Source organism: Pteropus vampyrus, unplaced genomic scaffold, assembly GCF_000151845.1.
Source record: "Pteropus vampyrus isolate Shadow unplaced genomic scaffold, Pvam_2.0 Scaffold22, whole genome shotgun sequence".
Lineage (NCBI taxonomy): Eukaryota > Metazoa > Chordata > Mammalia > Chiroptera > Pteropodidae > Pteropus > Pteropus vampyrus.
Genome location: NW_011888803.1, coordinates 15,758,957 through 15,779,696, shown reverse-complemented (window position 1 = coordinate 15,779,696; position 20,740 = coordinate 15,758,957). Strand labels below are relative to the sequence as shown.

General features: G+C 38.8%; 1 protein-coding gene across 1 annotated transcript; it reads left to right on the top strand.

Annotated features, from left to right (window-relative positions):
• Window positions 1-296: 296 nt before the first annotated feature.
• NRSN1 (neurensin 1) lies at window positions 297-19,058 on the top strand. Its single transcript, XM_023528127.1, has 2 exons — window positions 297-6,390; window positions 15,933-19,058. The coding sequence occupies exons 1-2, from the start codon at window positions 6,178-6,180 to the stop codon at window positions 16,329-16,331; spliced, it is 612 nt and encodes a 203-aa protein (XP_023383895.1). The 5' UTR covers window positions 297-6,177; the 3' UTR covers window positions 16,332-19,058.
• Window positions 19,059-20,740: the final 1,682 nt, after the last annotated feature.

Here is a 20,740-nt window from a genome sequence, read left to right as displayed (position 1 = left end):
ACTAATAGCTCTATAGCTGGCAATGGCTTTTTAATTAAATCTTGCATGAGCACCTGGTTTTCTTAGGCTGATGCAAATGATCACGATAGGAAGAAAATAGATATAGGAGTGAAAATCAATCTAATGAGTAAATCATCCAAAGAGCCTCAATAAGTCTAAAACACATATAAATAGATCAGAAAATGCAATGACTATAAGATTTATTTATTTTATAATAAAATGAAACAGGCACCAAATAGATCAATTCTAGAATATCTAGGAAGCAAGCAATCTTTTTAGTTAAAATTTTGGGAATATAAATGGATCAGTCTAGCTGGTATTATTGACTGCATGGGACATAATTATATCAAAATAAGAATAATGTTTGCATAGGCTATTATAATTTACAGATCCCTTTTCATTTATATTGTCTCTATAAACTCTCATAAGAACCCATTAAAAAGTTACAAAATATGTTATACTTTTGTATTTAGAAAACTATCTCTGCTCTTGAACAAGAAGTCCTTCGTCAATGTTTTTGTCAACATAAAAGTGATTCTTTAGCCTTATGAGAATGGGTTATGAAATTTATGTTTTTGTCCAGATCACATTCTGCAGAGTTGTTTTTCTTAAATAGGACTGAAGAATGTGTCGTTAAAAAAGAAAGGTCAAAGAGTAAACAACAAAAAGGGGAAAAGGAGGACTTTGAAGGTAAGACTCAAACCTTGTCACATGTAGATTTATAAGCACTTTGTGATCTGGATGTATATAAAGAAGAAATTTAAATAGAATATGGGTTCTTCTCATTTTGGTTTTGGACTTTACATACCTTACTTAAAAAATACATCTTGAAGTAGTAAGATAATTGCATATCATTACCCCTCGTTTAAAAACTATATGGTGGCTGCACAGCCACTGACTTAGAGGATTCCAAAAAAGCTCATAATTTAGAGCCACAATCTCTACCACTTCTCCAGGAAAATAAAATATCTCTGAAATAATCCATTGGTAGAAACACATTTTCAAGTTTTAAGGTCATGCTTACATAATTCCAGAATGCCTGATTTAAAAATGAAAAAGCTGTTAGCAGGCTTTCATGCCTTCCTGCACCCACTTTGAGTCTGAGTCTTTTAAGTGAATTGCCCTTTTGGTTTGGTGTTGAATAAATGGTCTAATTCAGCTATGTGCCTATACCTTGCACCACTGGCCCTGTAGAAAAGTAGCTCTAATGGGAACTTCGCTCTCATTATCTCAAAATGATTTTATGGGAGAGAAAAGCAGCATGAAAATTGAATGATATTTCAAATAAAACAAACAGAACAGGGCCTGTGCCTGGCCTCATAACTGACTCACACACAGAGCCCTGAGAAAACACTCCTCCTTTTTGTGCCTCAGTGTTCTGCCTCTCTTTGCTCAAGGAGATCATGAAGACAAATAGTATAAAGTCTGTGGTATTATTAGTGTTTCATGAGGCATAAAGACTTATTTCTGTTTTCTTAGCTATGAACATTTTTCAAATAAAAAAGTAACTGCACATATTTAACAAATTCAAATTTTCAACAAATTGATACTACCCTATATTAGTGCACAGAGAGATCACGGTAACACATGTATGGGTTTGTTTGCCGAATAGAGGAATTGTTCAAGAATTCTCAATGTTTGTACTTCTTCCTGCTGCAAATTCCTCATTTTGGTGCCCCTTCTATTGCACTTAGTGCTTCATGAGTGTTTCTCCTTCTAATCCAAGAGTCCATTGAGAGCAGACTGTGCCCCACTCATTGTAACCATCATCTCACATAATCTAGCACATAATCAGCACTTTAAAAATGCTGAAAGAACAGAGGGATGAAAAATGAAAGACCACTCAGGCCATCACCCACTCCAACCCATGTAAAACTCTGTATAAGAAGTTTCAAAATGCTTGAGATCAATGTAATAAACAGGACAGAAAAAGTTCCTGACCTTATGAAGCTTCTAGTCTATCATATACATGGTCAATCAGACCACAAACAAATAAGCCACATAATAGTGTATTAGGTAGTTAACAAGTGCTGTGAAGACAAACAAATCTGGACAAGGAAATAGAGAGCGATAGAGGGTTGATATTTAATATGTTGATTGCAGAAAGCCTCTCAGAAGACCTTGCGAGAGGAGTTAAGGTTTCATTTTCTCCTATGGGTTTATGGGGTATGATATGTGTGCTGTGTTGCTAAGAACTGAATATGCATTTAATGTATAATAGTGCATGCAGTTGAGATATGTACCATAGACAGATTATTTAAAACACACACACACATACACACACACACACACACACACACACACACACACACACACGGATGGATCTTCACTTATCAGCACCTAGAATGTCCTTCAGGGAGAATGAAAACAACTGCCTCTTCAGGATTGACCAAACAACCAGACACTAATGTTGCTTTCACTTCAACATGATGGCCATGCTGGCAGTGAGGTTGCCACAGGTTCCACTAGAATGTTTATAAAATAAATGCTCACAGGACTCATTTAAGTACAATATTGAAAAATATTTTCACTCACCCCTACCTCCATTATTCACTTCCTGGAATGTTAAAGTTCTCTAAAAAAAGGAGCTCTCCAGGATCTGTCACTTAACAACACTCATATATTTAACATTACTGTTTTTGCTACTGCTACTACTATAGTTATTGAAATACAAACGTCAGAAATCTCATGAAACCTTTCTCATTAAGTAAATGCTGAACCAAGCTAAAAAACCTTTGGCATATCTACCATTTCTTCTCAAACTTAGTTTATTGTATAATAATTACCCAACTTTTAAAGTGACTTTATTATGTGACCTCATGTATCCTCTTTATGACACTGGAGGTGTCAATCAACCAAGTAGATTCCAATTTACTGTCACATTTTCTATATTGGGGCAAAAAGTTACTGGCTCCCCTATGAAGAATATAACTCTGTTGAGAGATTTTGTAGCTGGAAAATTCTCACTCTAATATGTTGTATTTTAAATTTTATGTTTTTTTCAAGTGATCATTCTCATCTAGGCGTAAATCCCAACAAGTAATATGTTTGGGAAGTCGTATGAACCTCTAAAACTCCCAAGAACTATTGTTTTAGGCAACATACATGATACTGAAGTTAACTTATTAAACAAAATAAACGATATACAACCATTCACTTTACTTAATACCAAGTAACCTAGTTAGTAGCTTATATGCTCTTTTAAACTGAAGTTTCATACATACAATAATAAAGCAGTGACAATCAATCAATGAGGGTGTGGAAGGAGGTGGGAGATCATTAAACCCACTTGTTTATCCAACAAAAATAATTGACTTATTCTGTAGATTCATAGCCAAGACTCTTGGAAAACTACACTCGGAAGGAATTAGAGGTTATCTGGTCCATTTTATTTTATGAATGATGAACCATCTTATTTTAAGGATGATGAACCCAGAGAGGTTAATGAGCTTGCCTGAGAGGCCATAATCAGTAAGTTGCAGATGACCAACTAATGAGAGGCCATTCTCTGCTCTATGTGGTTAGCACAGTGCAGGCTGTGTTCTTGTGCATGAAGGGGAAAATAAGGCTCATTAGGATTCCTTTTCTAGAATGTATCTAGCATCACTAAAAATCCATTCTGACTTAGAGTAGAGCCTTCTACCACTCTGCCTCAAAAATATTTGTTTTATGACACTTTGTCTCTCTTATGATTTTTCCCATATTGTGTTTGCCAAAGTTAGACTCCTGAGTCTGATCCTATAAAGCAGAAATGGTTAATTTGGTGTGCCAGAAATGAGCTGTGCAGGGAGTGACTACAGTATGTCACACAGTACTGCTCTGCATGAAAGCTCAATCTTAAGAAAGAATGACTTCAACATCTAAGAAAAATAACTCTTACTGTTGCTATGAGGAATTTTTTTTACTCCTATCATATCTATTTTTGTCCTTTTTTATGTTGAAGTCTCTGATGCTTTATAGAAAATCTGAAAATATATATTTGGATGAGTTGGTTCTGATTATCCAAGTATGTGATTCAGTCCATGTATTAATTGTCATGTTTCATCTGCTTCCTGACTCATGGTATAATCTTTAGCAAATGATTTTTCTATGCCTCAGTTTCTTCAATGGCAAAGCAGAATTAGTAATAATAATCTTATCTCCCTTTGACCAAAATTATATTAGAATATTTTTAAAGTCTACTAGATTATACCTTTAAAATTATTCTACTTATATGTCACTAGTAATAGGCCCTTATTAATCATCTTTATTGTATAACTATTAAATAAAAGATTCTAAAGAGGTCATCTTATCATTTAAAATATGAAGACTAGGTTAACAAAAGAATTTGATCCATCAGACTTTACTGTTCTAAGCAGGCAAAGTACATTCTAAAATTGTGATTTTTAAATGAAATAATATTCCTCCAAAATGTTTAAAAGTTAAAAAGGTTGCATCCCCTACTCTCCCCTCCTGGTTGATGTCTTTAGATGATGGCTATCCCTGAAACAGGAAGAAGACACAGGCACCGGGAGGTAGACACTAAATGTAATTTTAACCAACCCTTAAAAAGATGAGGTTATTGTCACTATCTTTAGCACCTCTTTCATCATTTTTTTTTTTTAAGTTAGGGCCATATTTTCCTGAATTTGACTACATTTTCTACCAAAACCTATTTGTGGCCAAGGGCACACATTTACAAAATATTCTTACGGGTTCACTTTTTGGCTATGGGATAAGAAAATGCTAACTATCCCTGGCTTCAACTTTGATTTTAGCCCCATGATTCTATCCAACCAAACTATGTGGCTACATGAGGGCACTTGACAGAAATTTAGATTAATTTTTTCTTGTAAATTTACTTAACTAATTGCTTTCTTGATAAGTAATTGGAAACATTTAATATGTCTTCTGTTAGCCTGGATTATAGCACAACCCCTAGGAAGACCTGGTTCAATGGGAAATGTCCACACAGGGAGAACCATCTAGAGCAGGAGTCCCCAACCCCCAGGCCACGGAACGTGAGTAGCCTGTTAGGAAATGAGCTGCACAGCAGGAGGCGAGCAGCATGGAGCCAGCGCAACTTCATCTGTATTTGCAGCTGCTCCCCAGAGCTAGCATCACTGCCTCAGCTCCACCTCAGATCATCAGACATTAGATTCTCATAAGAGCACTGGTCTCTGGTGCCAAAAAGATTAGGGACCACTGATCTAGAAGATAATTGAAAAATCCAAGTAAATATTTCATGTCTCTGGCTACATATTAATCACTTGTTGGAGATCAGAAAACCAAAGAACAGAGAATAACCGAGAATTTCCTTACAAAAAATGCTGTCCCTCAGTAACTCCTTTTTTAAACCATGAATTAACAACCAAATGCTTTTCTCTAAGGTAGTGATTAGATCAAATTAAGAAGCAGGCAGTTCTCCAAACTACCCACCTAAGAGTTCTCCGAACTCTTATTTATACTAGACACCTCATGGAAAATAATAAAAGGCTGGGTATACTCTTTACATTATACTTTAGCATCCCACTTGAACAGATGTAACCACAAATAATTACTGAAATATCTGGTGTTAGAGTTAGTGGGGTGTAAATTATTGACCAAGCCATTTAAGATTAGTAAAGCATGAAGCATAAGTTGTTCAGCAGCTTTTTAATAAAGCTTCTGTAGAACTTGACAATTAGTTAAAATGTTAGAGCAAGATACATGAGATTCAAAGGCAGAATTTCAAACTGCTAAGGATAACATCATGTAGTTTGCACAAGGGAACATAGTTAAGCATCTGAGAGGCTAGTTCAAGACAAATTCCATCTGTAGAGAATAAGTGCCTGCCTAAATCTTTAACATGTAAGTGTAAAGACTACTAGATTCTAAGGGTTTAAAGATTTCTTGTCAAGACAATGAAATCTCAGCTTCTTTATTGACATTTCTCATATACTTTATGGTTAAATTTTTGCATAATTTAAGTGAGCTGTGCTGTTATGTCTCACTTTATTTATGGAGAACCAGTTCTAGTCATTGAGTAGTTAAGGAAATTTTGTATTAGAAATTTTGTATAAGAAAGACAGGTCTTGAAAAGTGTCTTTTCTCTTAAGAAAAGAACATTGTTCAAATAGCTGACATTACTTAGCCTGGTGTTTACCTTTAATAAGCCTTTGATCCTGAGGCCAGAGCCCCTGGGGCTGATGCATGTGAATGTTATCATTTCAGCCAGGAAGGATGAATTCTTGCAGCAACGTCTGTGGGTCCAAACAGGCACAGGCTGCTGGCGAGGGCGGGTACCAACGCTATGGAGTCCGCTCCTACCTGCATCAGTTTTATGAAGACTGTACCACCTCAATCTGGGAGTATGAGGATGATTTCCAGATCCAGAGATCACCAAACAGGTGGAGCTCAGTATTCTGGAAGGTAAGTCTACAGCATGTGTTTCGTGCAGGAAATGTAACAGTTATTGGATTTACTAAGTACTACAGCTGCAGAGAACTGAGAGTTTTAGAACTCTGTGTATGCATCAAAACTAAATGTAGTTTTGTTCCCTTAGGAAAGGAGAATATAAACTATGGGCTGAAGAAAGCCTCTAAGCACAGAATAATTTTTGATTTGTAGGTTAAACATAAATAATAATAATGCCATTATTATTATTTTTGCTAGTATTATTAATGTGCCACTAAATTCACCAACTGTGAAGCCATCCATAAACAAAACATAATATGCTTTCAGCTTCCCTTATAAGCTTGCTAAGTATCACTTGACAAATTACAATTATTAAAAATAAATAATTGAGTATTTAGAGAGAGTTAATGCTGAGACTTAATACAGTATACCAACTCTACCTCTACCAGCTATGTGATCATGCAGCTCTGTGGGCTTCAACCTCCTCAAATGCAGGAGCCTCATTAAACAATGTGTTCAGTCATGCAACATGTAATTAGTGAGCACCTATTCTGTGTGAAAAAGTTGCAAAGTACTAGAGATTAAAGGGGTAAACAGGAGAAGAAAAGTCTTTGCCCTCATGGAAATTACAATCATGAGAAACAGACCATAAACAAGCAAAGCACATAATAGAATGTCAGGTAGTGACAAGTGCAATGAAGAGAAGTAAATTAGGATAAGTGGATAGGGAGTGATGGAGGACTGGTATTTATATATGCTGGTCAGTGAAAGCCTTTCAGAGGAGATGACATTAGAGCAAATACCAGGGTGAACTGAGGAAGTAGACCATTAAATTATTTGGCTGAAGATCATTCTAGGCTGGGAAAATAGCAAGTCCAAAAGCTCTGAAATGTGAACAAGTTTGGTGTGTTTGAAAAATAGCGAGAGGCACAGTCTGATCAAAGTGGAATGAGAGGAGGGAAAAAGAAAGGTGATGGATTCAGAAAAAGAACAGGGCACAGATGATTTATGTTGAGCCTTGTAAATGATAGTGAGGACTTTGGCTCTTACCTTGAGACATGAGAAGCCATGTGAACATTTTATGCAGAGGAGTGACATGATCTAACTAATATTTTAACAGGATAATTCTGGCTGCTGTACAGAAAATAGGTTATAGAAGGACAGTGTAGAAGCAGCTAGATTATTTAGGAAGCTTTTAAAGTACCCCATCAAGAGATGGTGGTGGCTTCGATTAAGATGTTAGTGGAGATGGCTCCAAGTCTTGCAGCCTGAGCTATTTAGTGAATGACGTTATCATTTACTGGGATGGAGAAACACTGGGAGAAAAGTGGGTTGAGTGAGGAACCAAGAGTTTGATTCTGGCCATGTTACACTAAAGATGCCTGTTAGACATGTAAGTGAAGATCTCTAGTGGCAATTTAAATATACTGATCTGCAGCTCATGGATTGAGAGTCATTAGTATATAGAATGTATATAAGGCACTAGACTAGATAAAATCACCTAGGAAGAGAGTAGGGACATAGAAAAGGGCATTGGGACGTTCCAACATTTAGAAATCAAGAAAAGGCTGAGGATTCAGGAAGGAATGCTGAGCCTGTCTCAGGTCTCCTCCAGCTCTAACATTCTGTGCCTCTGGGGTTTCCAATCATCTTGACTTTCTCCCAAAGAACTCAGAATTTTTTACAATGATATTGACATAAATTTGCAATCTATTGGCAATAGTATAACAAGAGACAATGTAGCATAATAATTATGAGCATGGACTCTGTCCTCAAATTGCATGGTTCAAATCTCAGCTCTTTCATTTAATAGCTCTTCAACTACAGGCAAGTAATTGATCTTAATGGGACTCTTACAGTGATACCTACAGTACTTAAAACATAAAGTTGTGAGGATCAAAGATAATATTTACAAAGAGCTTAGAATAATGTCTGGTATGCATTCAATAAGCATTCAATGTAATAGTTACCATTACTAGATGCCATATGGGACATTGAGTTCTGAAATGGAAATAAAACTGGAAATCTAGTTAATAAATAAAGTATTGGGTAACATAGTTGTTAACATAGATTATCCAAAACCTGTGTTAATTCGAAATCTTACTAGTGTCACGTGCTCTGTTTTAAAATTGGTCAAGCCATCATCTTTGCCCTGTAGAAATGTCATTTCTGATGAATACTTACTGGCCTGGATCAATGAAATAATAGCCAAGCTTGGCACATCTTGTATTTACCCACATAAGTGGGTGGTTGCTTCAGCATGTGTCAAAAAAACAAATATTTGCTTGACAGATCTGTTGTGCCAAGAGCCTAAAATGCCACTGACATACAGAATACTGTCAGCATTCGTGTGGATTCAAAGCACTGGTGGTTATGTGATTTGCAATGCTATAAATTCATCAAATAATATATCGGTATAGATTTAAAATAAAGCATTCACAGTAAATTACCAACTTGAGAATTCAGATTTCAATATTTTCTCTCTTTCATTTATATAAATAAGATCCAAAAGTATGTATCCCTGTTGTGGTGAACCTACTTCAGAGGGCAAAAAAAAAAAAAAAAAAATGGCAAAAGTCCATGGTCTTGTAGAGATTATATTCCAGCCACATCCAAATCCCAGAATCATATCCTAATCATTAAACCATAGACTGGGCATTTAGAACACTACAGTCAACCTGAATAACCTCAGAATCACTGTGTTAGAGAACTCACCTCCAGCTCCTTAGCAATGTGCGGCATGGAGGGGCTTAATGAGAATCAAGATTGGAATCAAACAGGCCTGCGTTAGAATCTTTGCTCTGTCACATGGATCTACATAGCATCTATCTTTACAGTGCTATTCTTTCTTTCTATAAGCGTTTCTATGTCCACTATGCACAAGGCTATGTGGTAGTCTCTGGGATTCAATTGTGAATAAGACGCTATTCTTCAAGATACAGCCTTGACCTGAAGGAGTTCACAAATAAGGAACATAGACATGTACACAGATTATTACAACCCAACATGATAAACACTCCCTCTAAGGCAGTCATAGTACTTACTGGGAGCACAGAGTTTGGGGGTGAGGAGGACCTGATGCAGCCTGGGGAAGAAATAGCTCCACAGAAGAGATCACCTGTGAACAAGCAGGAACAGGACACCCAACAGAAAGAAAGCATTGCAAAAGCATTGAGTTGTGAGAGAAGACAGTACGTTCAGGAGACTGCAAACAGTTCAGTATGGCTTGGGTAGAAGTTTAGAAGTTGCAGGAGAGGAGTCAAGAGAGGAATGCTGGAATGCATAGAAGAGCAAGATCGCAGAAGACTTTGAAGAGCAGTGAAACAAAAAATTCTCTAAAATCTTCCAGTTTAAGTACAGTGAGGGGGCAAGATAATAATAAGTCTAGGTTTTCTTGGGGAGGTTATCTCACACACATACACATACACGCAATATTACACACATTCTCTGTGCCTCACAGGTTCTGGATTACTGAATGGTTGCCTCAGTAATTTATCCCAGTGCCTACAACTGCTGCCATATGCAAAACTCTATGTGACATGGCCCTACCTACCCCTGCCACCACTGTTGCTGCCAAAGGTGTAATTTTTCTTTCTTATCCTTGCACCAGACTCCGACTAAGGCTGTTGCCACTTGAACGTCTGTGCAGCAAACAGCCTCAGTATGGCAGGTATGAACTAGTGAGAACAGTCTTCTCTCAGTCAGTCTTTCCACCTCAGGGTTATCCTCCTTATCTTTCTCTCAACCCATTTAAGAAGCCACTAGGTACAAGGCAAGACTCTCTTTTCCGTAACCTTACTAAAAGTGACAGTGATTCTTGTTCCTCTCTTTTCTTCCAAGACCTTCCTCCTGTCTATCCTGATCTCTCCAGTTTCCTCAGCAAGCCAAGTCAGAATTTAAACTTATATCTTAGATCTCTCTTCAGAGTTTTGTTGGATATTAAGGAGCTGGTTTTATTCTAGAAATGAAAGCAGATATAGAAGTCTCTTAAGAAAACCCGCGTGGTATTCATTCTGTTTTTAAACATATTCTCAGATAGTACTTGAAAGATGAATAAAGAAAGATGAGACTAGCAAGGGAGACCATCAGAATGCTATTGTGATGATCAGAGCAAAATATAACAATGATCTGCACTATTAGAGTGGTCGTGGTGATGGACAGGAGAGACAAGATTCAAGAGAGCTTTATGAGGTAGAATCAATAAGATTTAATTATCTATTGACTATGAATGTGAGAAAAGACTCAGTGAATGGGTAACTGGCAGGAAACGGAAAAATTATGCAGGAAAGAAGGAGTACCATTTTGAATAGTTTGGGTTTGATGGGCCTTTGGGATATTTTTGTGTAGATCCTCCTATTGGCTGTCAGAAATATGAGACTAGAGCCCAAGAGAATGATTTAGGCTGGAGTTGGAGATTTGGAATTCTTGATATATGGGTGGGAGTTGAAACTGCAGCCACAGATTAAACAATAGAGACAACATACTGAACAAAAGGTGTGAGTCGAGGGCGGAACCCTGAAGAACACCAATAATTTGAGAACAATGTCTGTCAAAGCAGGTTGAGAGTGGGTTATTAAACAGGTAGATATGGAAAGAGAAAAGAGTCGTGTCAGGGATAACAATAGGTGAGTGTTTTAAGAAAGCATGAGTGTTTAACATAAATGCGGAACATTCAAATGAGTTAAGAAAAGGAAAATCACATTTGATTCAACAATTAGGAGGTCATTAGTAACCTCGGAGAGAGCAATTTCAGTGATATCATGGATGACCAAGCTTGGTTATCCAGGTTAAGAATGAGTTCAAGCAGTAGCCAGAGAGGAACACAGGGATCTAGAATAGGTTTTGAATATGGAAACAATTAAATGTGTTCACGTGCTGAAGGGACAGAGCCTCTGAAAAATAGAAGAGCTAATGTGGGATAACTGGTACCACTACCCAGGTGAACGGGAGATGGGGTGGGGGGCTATGGAGACTGTAGGAGGTAAGGCATGTGGAATGACTTAGATCACATCCTGGCATAGGTTGTGACTTTGTAAAGCACAGTGTCCCTAAAAGCAGGTCAAGCAAGAAAGTCAGGACAGATGAGTTAGAATCTGTCATCACTGCTGGCAAGTGACACCACTCATAGCTCAGATACTGCTAAAGAGAGGTCAGCAGCAGCCCTCGGGCTAATGAAGAAAAGCTAGGCTTCACTCTTGATGTGCTCCCCCTGAATTACCTCTAACCCAGATGGCTCCTTCACGTTTAGCGCCATCCAGCATTTTCTCCCACATGCTGTTCTTCCCTGCCGCACTAGTTCTTGCTTCCAACAGTCATTACTGCCTCCTCTCTGCCAGAACAGCTGTGTTGCTACTGCTGCCAGTTCTGCTTATTGGAGTAAACTGCATTTTCAGAAATCATCAGCTCATAGAGACACAATGAAGGAGATGTTGGTCAAAATAACAGCAGTTACTGGCTTGTCACCCCTAGCAGCAGAAATTCTGGAGTCCAAGTTCTTTCTATCCAGTCCTCCTTTCCAATAGCAGGGACTGGGTTTTTGCACATCCTCCCCGCAGCCAAGAGAGTCACCAGAAATTACAGTTCGAAAATTGTCCTTGCTGCTGCCTTTATGCTTTGTCTCAGCCTGAGGTGGTCCTTCTCTCTCTACTGGTTTTGATCTAATCTAATCACCCCACAGCCCCAGATTGCTCCTCAAATATTTTATTCTTTCTGAAATCCAACATGGTACCAGGGTTACACTGATATATCCCAACATCCCTCCTCACCTCCGTTATGTGCTCAGGAAGTTAAAATGTAGGGAAGTTTTGATCCCATCATTGCTGCTTCATGCCTACTATCCCAAGCTCTCCCTGAAATATTTTAAGAGATTTGGAGGCCCTCTTTGTACACATTTCTTGGAAGATCCTCATTAGCTTTGCACCTTCAGAATCTTTGGAGTTAGCTATGTATTACATCATGCTCCCCTCCACAGATGGCAGGCATCTCTCTGATATTCGGATATACCAAGGAAAAGGAAGAAGATTCAGGGAGGCCAACCACTTTCCGGTTCTTGAAGTGAGCAGAAGTTCTGCCATATGCAAGTCGTGGTTTGCCTTTTAGCTTCTGAGTGATATTCCAAGAGTGGATTTTAATCTATAAAGTACTGCTCAGTTGAGGAGCAGACTGTTCTGAGAATCAGTCACCTGTCTCCATATTCGGCAGTCTGGTGGTTTAGGTTAGTCAGTCAGGAATATTTATTGAGTACAACAAGAGCTGTGCTAAGACAAGACAGAAATAGAACATGAAGAGCATTGGCCTCAGTTGCTCTTAAGAACCTCAGAAACTAAGATGGATACATTTTTGCTGCCCTCAATTTTTGAGAATTAGTGCCAGTTCTTGAGGGAGTGACATATGAATTTATTGACATATGAAGCATGTCACCATGGATATTTAAGTTAATTTAGTTGGTGAATTCAGAATTTTCCAATGTGAGTCACTTTTTAAGTTATTTTTAAATGATAGTCTTTGAAGGTGAATTTATTCACCAGTTTTAGAAAAATGGAAGAAATTCATTCAAAATGTTATATTTTATAACCCAGTTTTTCCTGTACTACTTATAGCTTATGTAAAATAGTTTTTTTTCATTATATTGACTTTTTGTTTATATTTAAGGGTTTTGTTTTTTTTTTTTACAATATTATATGATGGAATTTTGTCCATTTAAGGTAACAAAATCTCTGTTACAATAAAAGAAATATAATGGTAGATAATATGCAAAATAGCAATTGGTGAAGTATCATGGAAGAATAAAAGGATGGGGCTTAGAAATCTTGCACACCTGGGTTAGAGCCTAGTCAAGCCACCTGCTAACTATGAGACCTTAAACTATGCTTCTTTGACCTTATAAACTCAGTTTCTTACAGGTTGACTGGAATAAAAATACTTCTCATAAGATCCTGGTGAGGATAAAATGAAAACTACACCTAGCACTATGCCTAGGTCATAACAAATGCTGTCAACAAAAGGTCACTGCTACCCATCCAGTGCCACCAAGAGTCCTCAATCTGGGAGGTGGCAAAAGGAGCAACTTCATTCAAGTAAAACAGTTTGCAAACCAGGGAAACTCAGCCTTTGGGGGAAACCAAAATTATGTTCCCCCGAGAGGAAGGGGAGGCTGGCTTGGATAAAGAAAGCACCCACCCTGATCCTTGATCGGACCTTTTTTTTTTTTTTTTTTTTTTTAAATCCAGAAAGCTCTAGAAAACTTAATATTTCTTCAGAAAAAAAAAACAAACAACTTTTTTTTTTTTTTTTGCAAATGAGGAATCCAAATTTGCAGTTCGTTTGGTCCAAATAGCACTGTCCTGATTGTCCGGAACTGCCCTTCTGATTGGTCATTATGGAGCTGCTCTGATTGGTCAGTTAAGATGCAAATGTGGATACAGCTGCACAGCTCTGATTGGACAGGGCGGGCTTCATATTGGTCAAAATATGATTCTAAGAACTCCTTTATAAAGGTCAGCTCACACTGTGCAGAAGCATAGTGCAGGAGGCTGACAGCTCAAGCTATGGCTTTCTCCAGAAATGCAGTATGCATGAGAGGCCTCTGCTAGCAATGGCTGCTAGACTATGGTTATGAATTTGAGCTCAACTTATCACAAGGAGTCCTTCTTGGCAGATAATAGTCTTTCTCGGGGTTCACAATACTCAATATACTAGTTCTCCTCTTCCTCCTTTGTTAAGGTGATGGGTTTGGAATATGTTTTTCTTCTATTATCCAAACCTGCTTTATTAGTATATTACCCTGGAATTTAATAAATAAATAAGTTAAACATACTTTAAATATTCTAAATTGAATGGTGTTATGCAGTTGGTTATTTTTCCAACCTTGTTACTCTAACTAAAAGCAATTAGAAACAGGAATAAATTTAAAATGTATTTAAAAAATAAACATCTATAATAGCTCTTTTTTATTCCAAGTGCAGAGTGATTGCAGTAATGCAGTTGCCAATGTAGCATATTACAAGAGGTACATTTCCAAATAATAACAGCTACTTATTACAATGTATTACTTAACCAGGTACAGGCCTAAGTGCTTTCATGCATAGTCTCATTTAGTCCTTACAACAACTCTATGAGGTAAGTACTATTATAAATTATAATTTTGTAGGTGGGGAAATTGATGGCTTTCCTTATATAATTCAGTACTAGTTGGCAATGCTAGAATCCAAGCCAGAGTCTGTTCATTCCAAAGCTCTGAATTTAAAGTGCTATGATATACTACCTCCATCTTCAGAGTGTTACATTTTATTAGAACTTGAGCTGATGCAGTGTAATCTCCATCTGCTACTCTTAACACTTCTCATTATCTGCACAAGTAAAGCCCAAATGGCTCCATGTTAGAGGAGAAAGAGCACTGGACTGGGGGCAGATCTGTGGCTTCTAGCCCTGCCCCTACAACTTGCTAGATGTCCATCCTGGGCTGGTGAACTACCCTTTGTGAAGCTATATTTCCTCACCTGTAAACTGGTGATTATGGTTCCTTCTTCATTGGCTGGTTCATTTTCTTTTCTTTTCTTTTCGTTTTTTTTTCTTTTCTTTTCTTTTCTTTTTCTTTTTTGGCAAATGAGAAATCCAAATTTGCAGTTTGATTGGTCCAAATAGACTGTCCTGATTGACAGGAATTACCCCTTGGGGAAGAAGTGAGTAGTTACACAGATTGTCAATATCTTCCAGCCAAAATCACCAGGACATACCTATACATAGTTGAGCTAGTTGAGTTTGTTACACATCACAATGAGAGAGATAACAACATAGAAGTTTCTGTGGTGTTTCAATAAGGGAGTGTGAGAAAGGATATATTATAGGCTTTGGTTGGGTGATTTGGGGGAGGGTTTAAGGGAACAAGAGTTCACTTTGCATTGTCAGGGAAAATTCTATGAGTGGATTTCTTAATCTTGTCTATAGGGAGGGCAGCCTAAAAGGAGACCAATGCTATAATTGGTAGAATAGCAACAGTCATTCACATTAGGCAGCGGGGAGGGAAGGTGTTAGGTATTTTATATTTTGCACAGTGACCTTGTTTTTGTCTGTGCTTAGAGAAAATGATAAAGTAATATCATTTTATCACGGGCAGAGAAATGAGCTTGTCCGATGTTATGTTCTGTGAGACTGATTGTGCCAACAGGAGAACAACGTGGCCTCACTGTGAGCTCCAGGCAACTTTGAACAACATGTAGGCCTAGTGGATAGAGTCAGGCCAGCTCCTAGATATTGAGGCTGATTTTTCTCTTCCTCAAGACCAAATGAGACAATGAGCAAAAGGAGCATTGTACAAACTGAAAGCTCAAAGGAAAAATCAAGACAACACTTCAGTTTTTAGTTGGCGTTAATATCTGAAAGGTCCTCTTTTCGCCTTCTTTTTTTTAACCAGAAAATTATGTAGGCATAGAAATTTGGGGTGACTGGAAAATTCACTCCCCGCCGCCAAAAAAAAAAAGACTAGTCCTGCCCTGGAGGGCTCAGGGAAAGCTGAAGCACTGCGCTTATCTGTGTTGCTTCATTGTGTCTTTCTCTAGGTTGGACTCATCTCCAGCACAGTCTTCGTGATTCTCGGACTGACTGTTCTGGCAGTGGGCTTTCTTGTGCCCCACAAAATCGAAGCCTTTGGAGAAGCAGATTTTGTGGTGGTCGACACACATGCTGTCCAATTTAACGGAGCCCTTGACATGTGCAAGCTGGCAGGAGCTGTGCTCTTCTGCATTGGGGGCACATCCATGGCAGGGTGCCTGCTGATGTCGATGTTTGCCAAAAACTACTCCAAAGAAGAAAAATTCCTGCAGCAAAAGTTTAAAGAGCGAATCGCGGACATCAAGGCTCACACCCCACCCGTGACAAAAGCTCCAGGCCCAGGGGAAATGAAAATACCAGTCACGTTGTCCAGGGTTCAAAATGTCCAACCTGTATCAGCAACCTGAACCATCCCCCCACGAAGTCCTCCCCTCTCTAATTTATGCACATGGTTACAATGGAGCAGGTCAGCTTTTGAAGTGATGGAGGTTTGGGGTTGATTTGCCCCAGGGCTGTGCTCAGCTGTGGGCAGTATAGGACGTGAGCTCAACTTTGCTCAGCTCAGTGGCTCTGGTGAAGGTGGATGCCATGTGTAAACCTCTGCACAGGCACCTAGCTGCTTAGAGGGTGCTTCTATGTGCCCACCGGGAGTCCTCTGACACTCTTCTCTCATAGATTGTGACTTAGTGTCATTTTCCGTGTTATTGGAAAACACTGAACAGTTTAGACCAGCCTACCAATCGCTAACGTGGCCCATTTTATTTTTAATATTAGTTTTTCTAATATTCCCTTTGTGGTGCTGTTTTCCATTCCTGTCTCACTACGTGTAAGATATCGTCATATGTGTTCTTAGAAAAATGAAGTTCCCTGGTTTTGACCGAAACATTAGTCTTTTAACTGCTTAACATGAGGTTCTTGAGATTGGATATAAATTTTTCTGAGTTCTCCATAAATCTTTTTTTTCTTTATTTTTTTTGTTGTTTGTTTGTTTGTTTTAATTTAAAGAACTAAAATTGCCAATGTTAGAATCTTGGGAAAGAAGTTAATGTTGGGAGTATTATTTATTTACATAATGTCCAAAAGCACTGAATTAGAAGCCAAGAACTTTGAGTTCCCACTACTGACTAGCTGTCTGACCTTGGGGAAATCATTTAACTTTCCAAGTCTCGGTTTCTCCATCTGTATAATGGAAATTCTGGACTACGATGTTTGAGATTCCTTTTTTGCCATGTGTCATCATGTCTCACCCCCAAGGATGTTTACGATGTTCTGTGGGCCTCATCACTGTGGGGTTCTTTCAGACCTGGACTCCAGGAGCGCTGCCCGGTTGCAGCCTTCATCCACCTACCCTTAAATATCCAATCCCAGCAGTTTATATGATGCTGCCATGTTTTTATAAAGACAAAAATAAGCCATTCTCAAACAAGAAGCCCCCAAGTAGATATTAACCTTAAAAAGGGTTTTCTTTCTCCAATAAGACATTTTATTCTCCGGTAAGATGTTTGCCTCATCCCTTTGCACTTTTATTTAATCTGTGGATTTAAATGGACTGAGGAAAATGGAAGATGTGACCTTGGTATTCTCTCAGAATTTGTTCTCCTTCATGTTCTGTCTTTTTCTTTTTTTCTTCCTTCACTGGATAAATAAAATATGTGAACGAGTGGAACCTGAATTGCATTGTCATTCCTTCAGTGTGGCTATTTTCTCTCCAACATGTAATTTTCCATTCTGAGGCTGAATAAGCTCTGATGTTCCCCTGGCTTAAATGGAGGGATAAATGAAGCAATTAGTGCTCTGTGTGCACACTGCTTATTTTGCCCAGTCCAGCATAAAACACAGGGCAAATTGGCCCCCCTCAACAGAGATCATTGGCCAGATTTGGGAGACATTATTCCAGTTTTCTCAGATTTTCTACCTTCCTATGGAAATACAACTTAATTTTATTTTTTGAAGGCTTCTATAAGCCTCCAAGCTTCTGTTCAAGGCAATAGCATTTGAAGCTTTCCATGCTTGCTTTTGTGCTGTGCACCAGTGAATCTCTGAGGATAAGACTTGACTTTTTAAAAGCCTCCAGAATGAAAAATAATGGCTGCAGGGTATGGGAACTTTTAGATAGAGGCATGATAGCAGCCATAAAAAAAAAAGCAGCTCTATTCCTCAGACAAAGGCCTTCAAGAAACCAAGATGGGTAAAGTGGGAGCTGGGTTTGAAAGAGTGAATCAACTTGCGCTGTCTTTCTGTTGTGCCCCAGCTTTGTTGGGTGGGGACTTTTAAGGAAACGGATTGAGAGATATTGTAGGAAAGCAGAGAAAGAGCCTGAATGGTATTAGGAAATATACCTTGATCTTTGAAAAGATGCAGGCCATGTGTAATCAGAGGGCAGTGAGCATCAGACTAAAGACTTTAAAGCAATTTCAGGCCCACTTGTGGAGACATAACTGGTATGGCAAACAAGATGGTGTTAGAGACTCATCCTCAGCCTGTTTGCCTGCATTGAGCCAAAGCTTCCCTTCAGTACTGAAATTTCTAGAGCAAAGTGAGACCACATAGATGGGGAAAGAGGTGAGAGAGAAGGTGTTGAGGCTGCAACTGGAAAAACTGAGAAATGAGTCATGGCCTGGAGATCATGCAAGTAGAGGCACGTGGAGTTGATATAAACCTTGGGTGATATGGGCCCATCATGTCGGCAATGATCCAGCAACCTTCCTCCACTTGGGCACTTCCAGGGGCTGGACTCCTACTGCCTCAGAGGGCAAGACATCTTAGGAGGGCTCTATATGATTAGAAAGTTTACCCTCATGTCTTTCTCAAATCTTCCTTTCTAACTCTTCCATGCATTGGACCAAATTCCAGAATTTCCAAGTTACTTACAAGTTTAAACCCTTTTACAAAGGACCACCTAACCCACCCTCACAGGCTATAAAGTTTTTCATTTTATTATATTCAACCTTGTTACCTCTCTGACTGTCTTCTTCAGGGAGACATTTCTATCCTCGAAGTTCCTAATTGTCCACACCACCTATTTTATAAAATCCCTACCGGTTTTTAAATTTACATAAGTTATAGATTTCCTAACTATTAATTGCTTTACTTGTGAAATGCACAAGCACACAGCACCTCAAACCAGAAAGATGATGACAAGAGATGTTTAAGCAGCTCCTCTGTGCATTTCCATGGCCTCCTATGATCTGTCTAGCTCCTTCCCAGTTTTATTCTGGCACATGTCCTAGAACCTGCATTCTAGTCATACTCAGCCATTCTCCCTGTAAATTTGCCTGCACTTTCATGCCACCGTGCCTGTACTCGCAATGCTTATTTTCCCAACAATAACTATCTTCCTATCCTCTGGCTATTGAACCCCTCATTCAAGGTCACATCAAGAAATAACAGCAGTAATAATGAGCTAATATGTATAAAATGTTCCTTTGAAGCATTTTATGTATAGTAATTCATTTAATCTTCACCCTAGGAAGTCAGGCTATTATCACATGCCCATTTTACACGGGAAGAAACAGGCAAAGAGATAATGTGTCCAAAGGGAATCAGTAAGACTAAGGCAGGATTCAAATCTGAGTAGCCTGGCTCCAGAGGCAGCAGCTGCACTGTCACCTTCTCTCTGCAGTTCTCTCTCTCTCTCTCTCTCTCTCTCTCTCTCTCTCTCTCTCTCAATCTCTCTCTCTCACTACCCTCCGCCCCCATCTTCTGGTTCAGACTTAATGTCTCTTCCTCAAGAGCCAGCATTTTGTACAAACACATTCTGTCACACTTTTCTCTTTTTTATTGTGATTTATTTACACATCTGTTTCTTCCATTAGAAGATAGACTATTAGTTGTTTGGGTACAGGGAGTATGACTTAATAAGTAGTGAATTCTCAAAAGCAAATACATAAAAGCTACTATTATATGATCATTTAAAACAATTATTGCATTTTTACCCAGAGCCAGGAATTGTGCTGCACCTACAGAAAACAGAGAGGCTTAATAGGGACACTAAAGTTGTGTGTGTGTGTGTGTGTGTGTGTGTGTGTGTGTGTGTGTGTGTCTGGACTAAGACTGAGTATGGCTATGGGTGCCCCAGAGCAAAGCTCTCCTCAATTTAACATTTTGATTGGAGGGAGCCCAGCCTAATGGCTATCTTTCTGTTACTCCATCTAAAAGCAAAATCTTTTGGCCAATGAGCCTTACTCACTGACGTAGAGCTATCAGTCATACTTCTCACTCCTGGGAGGGGCTGATAGAAAAGCTAGACACAATTAGTCAAGAGCAGAGAAAATTGCCTCCACCAGTCCTGAATAAACCTGATCCTTCACCATTAAATAGGAAAGTATGACTAGAATTATCAGATATTTGAGGAAAATCAGCACCTTGAAAAAGGATATATAGGGACTAATAGACTCCATGGGAAACATAGTATTTCAGAAATCACAGAACTCTAAAAATACATACATACATACATACATACGTGTGTGTGTGTGTGTGTGTGTGTGTGTGTGTGTGTGTGTGTAATTAGAGGCATTTTGGAAACATGGCAGAGTGAGAGACATCCCCAGATCTCTCCCCTTGAAACAATCAATAGCTGAACATCTAAAACTCAACAAAAAAACACCCAAACTGCACACCAGCACGTCTGAGCATGGGATCTACATATAAGAGCTACCACCAGTCAGAACCCCGGGTGTTGGGCGGTGGACTGGGAGAAATAAAGAAGCTGCCTCTAGCATCTGCCCAAGCACCCTGTAGGAGGCGTGGGGAGAGAAGATGTGGTGAGTTCCGTGAACAGCCCTGCCTGGGAGAGTTGTGAGTTCTATGCAGCCAG

Excerpts from the sequence above, each read along its gene's own strand:
- NRSN1 (XM_023528127.1), top strand. The coding sequence starts at position 6,178 with ATGTTATCATTTCAGCCAGGAAGGATGAATTCTTGCAGCAACGTCTGT. Across the intron at positions 6,391-15,932 it reads GGAGCTCAGTATTCTGGAAG|GTTGGACTCATCTCCAGCAC; the intron begins GTAAGTCTACAG and ends GTCTTTCTCTAG.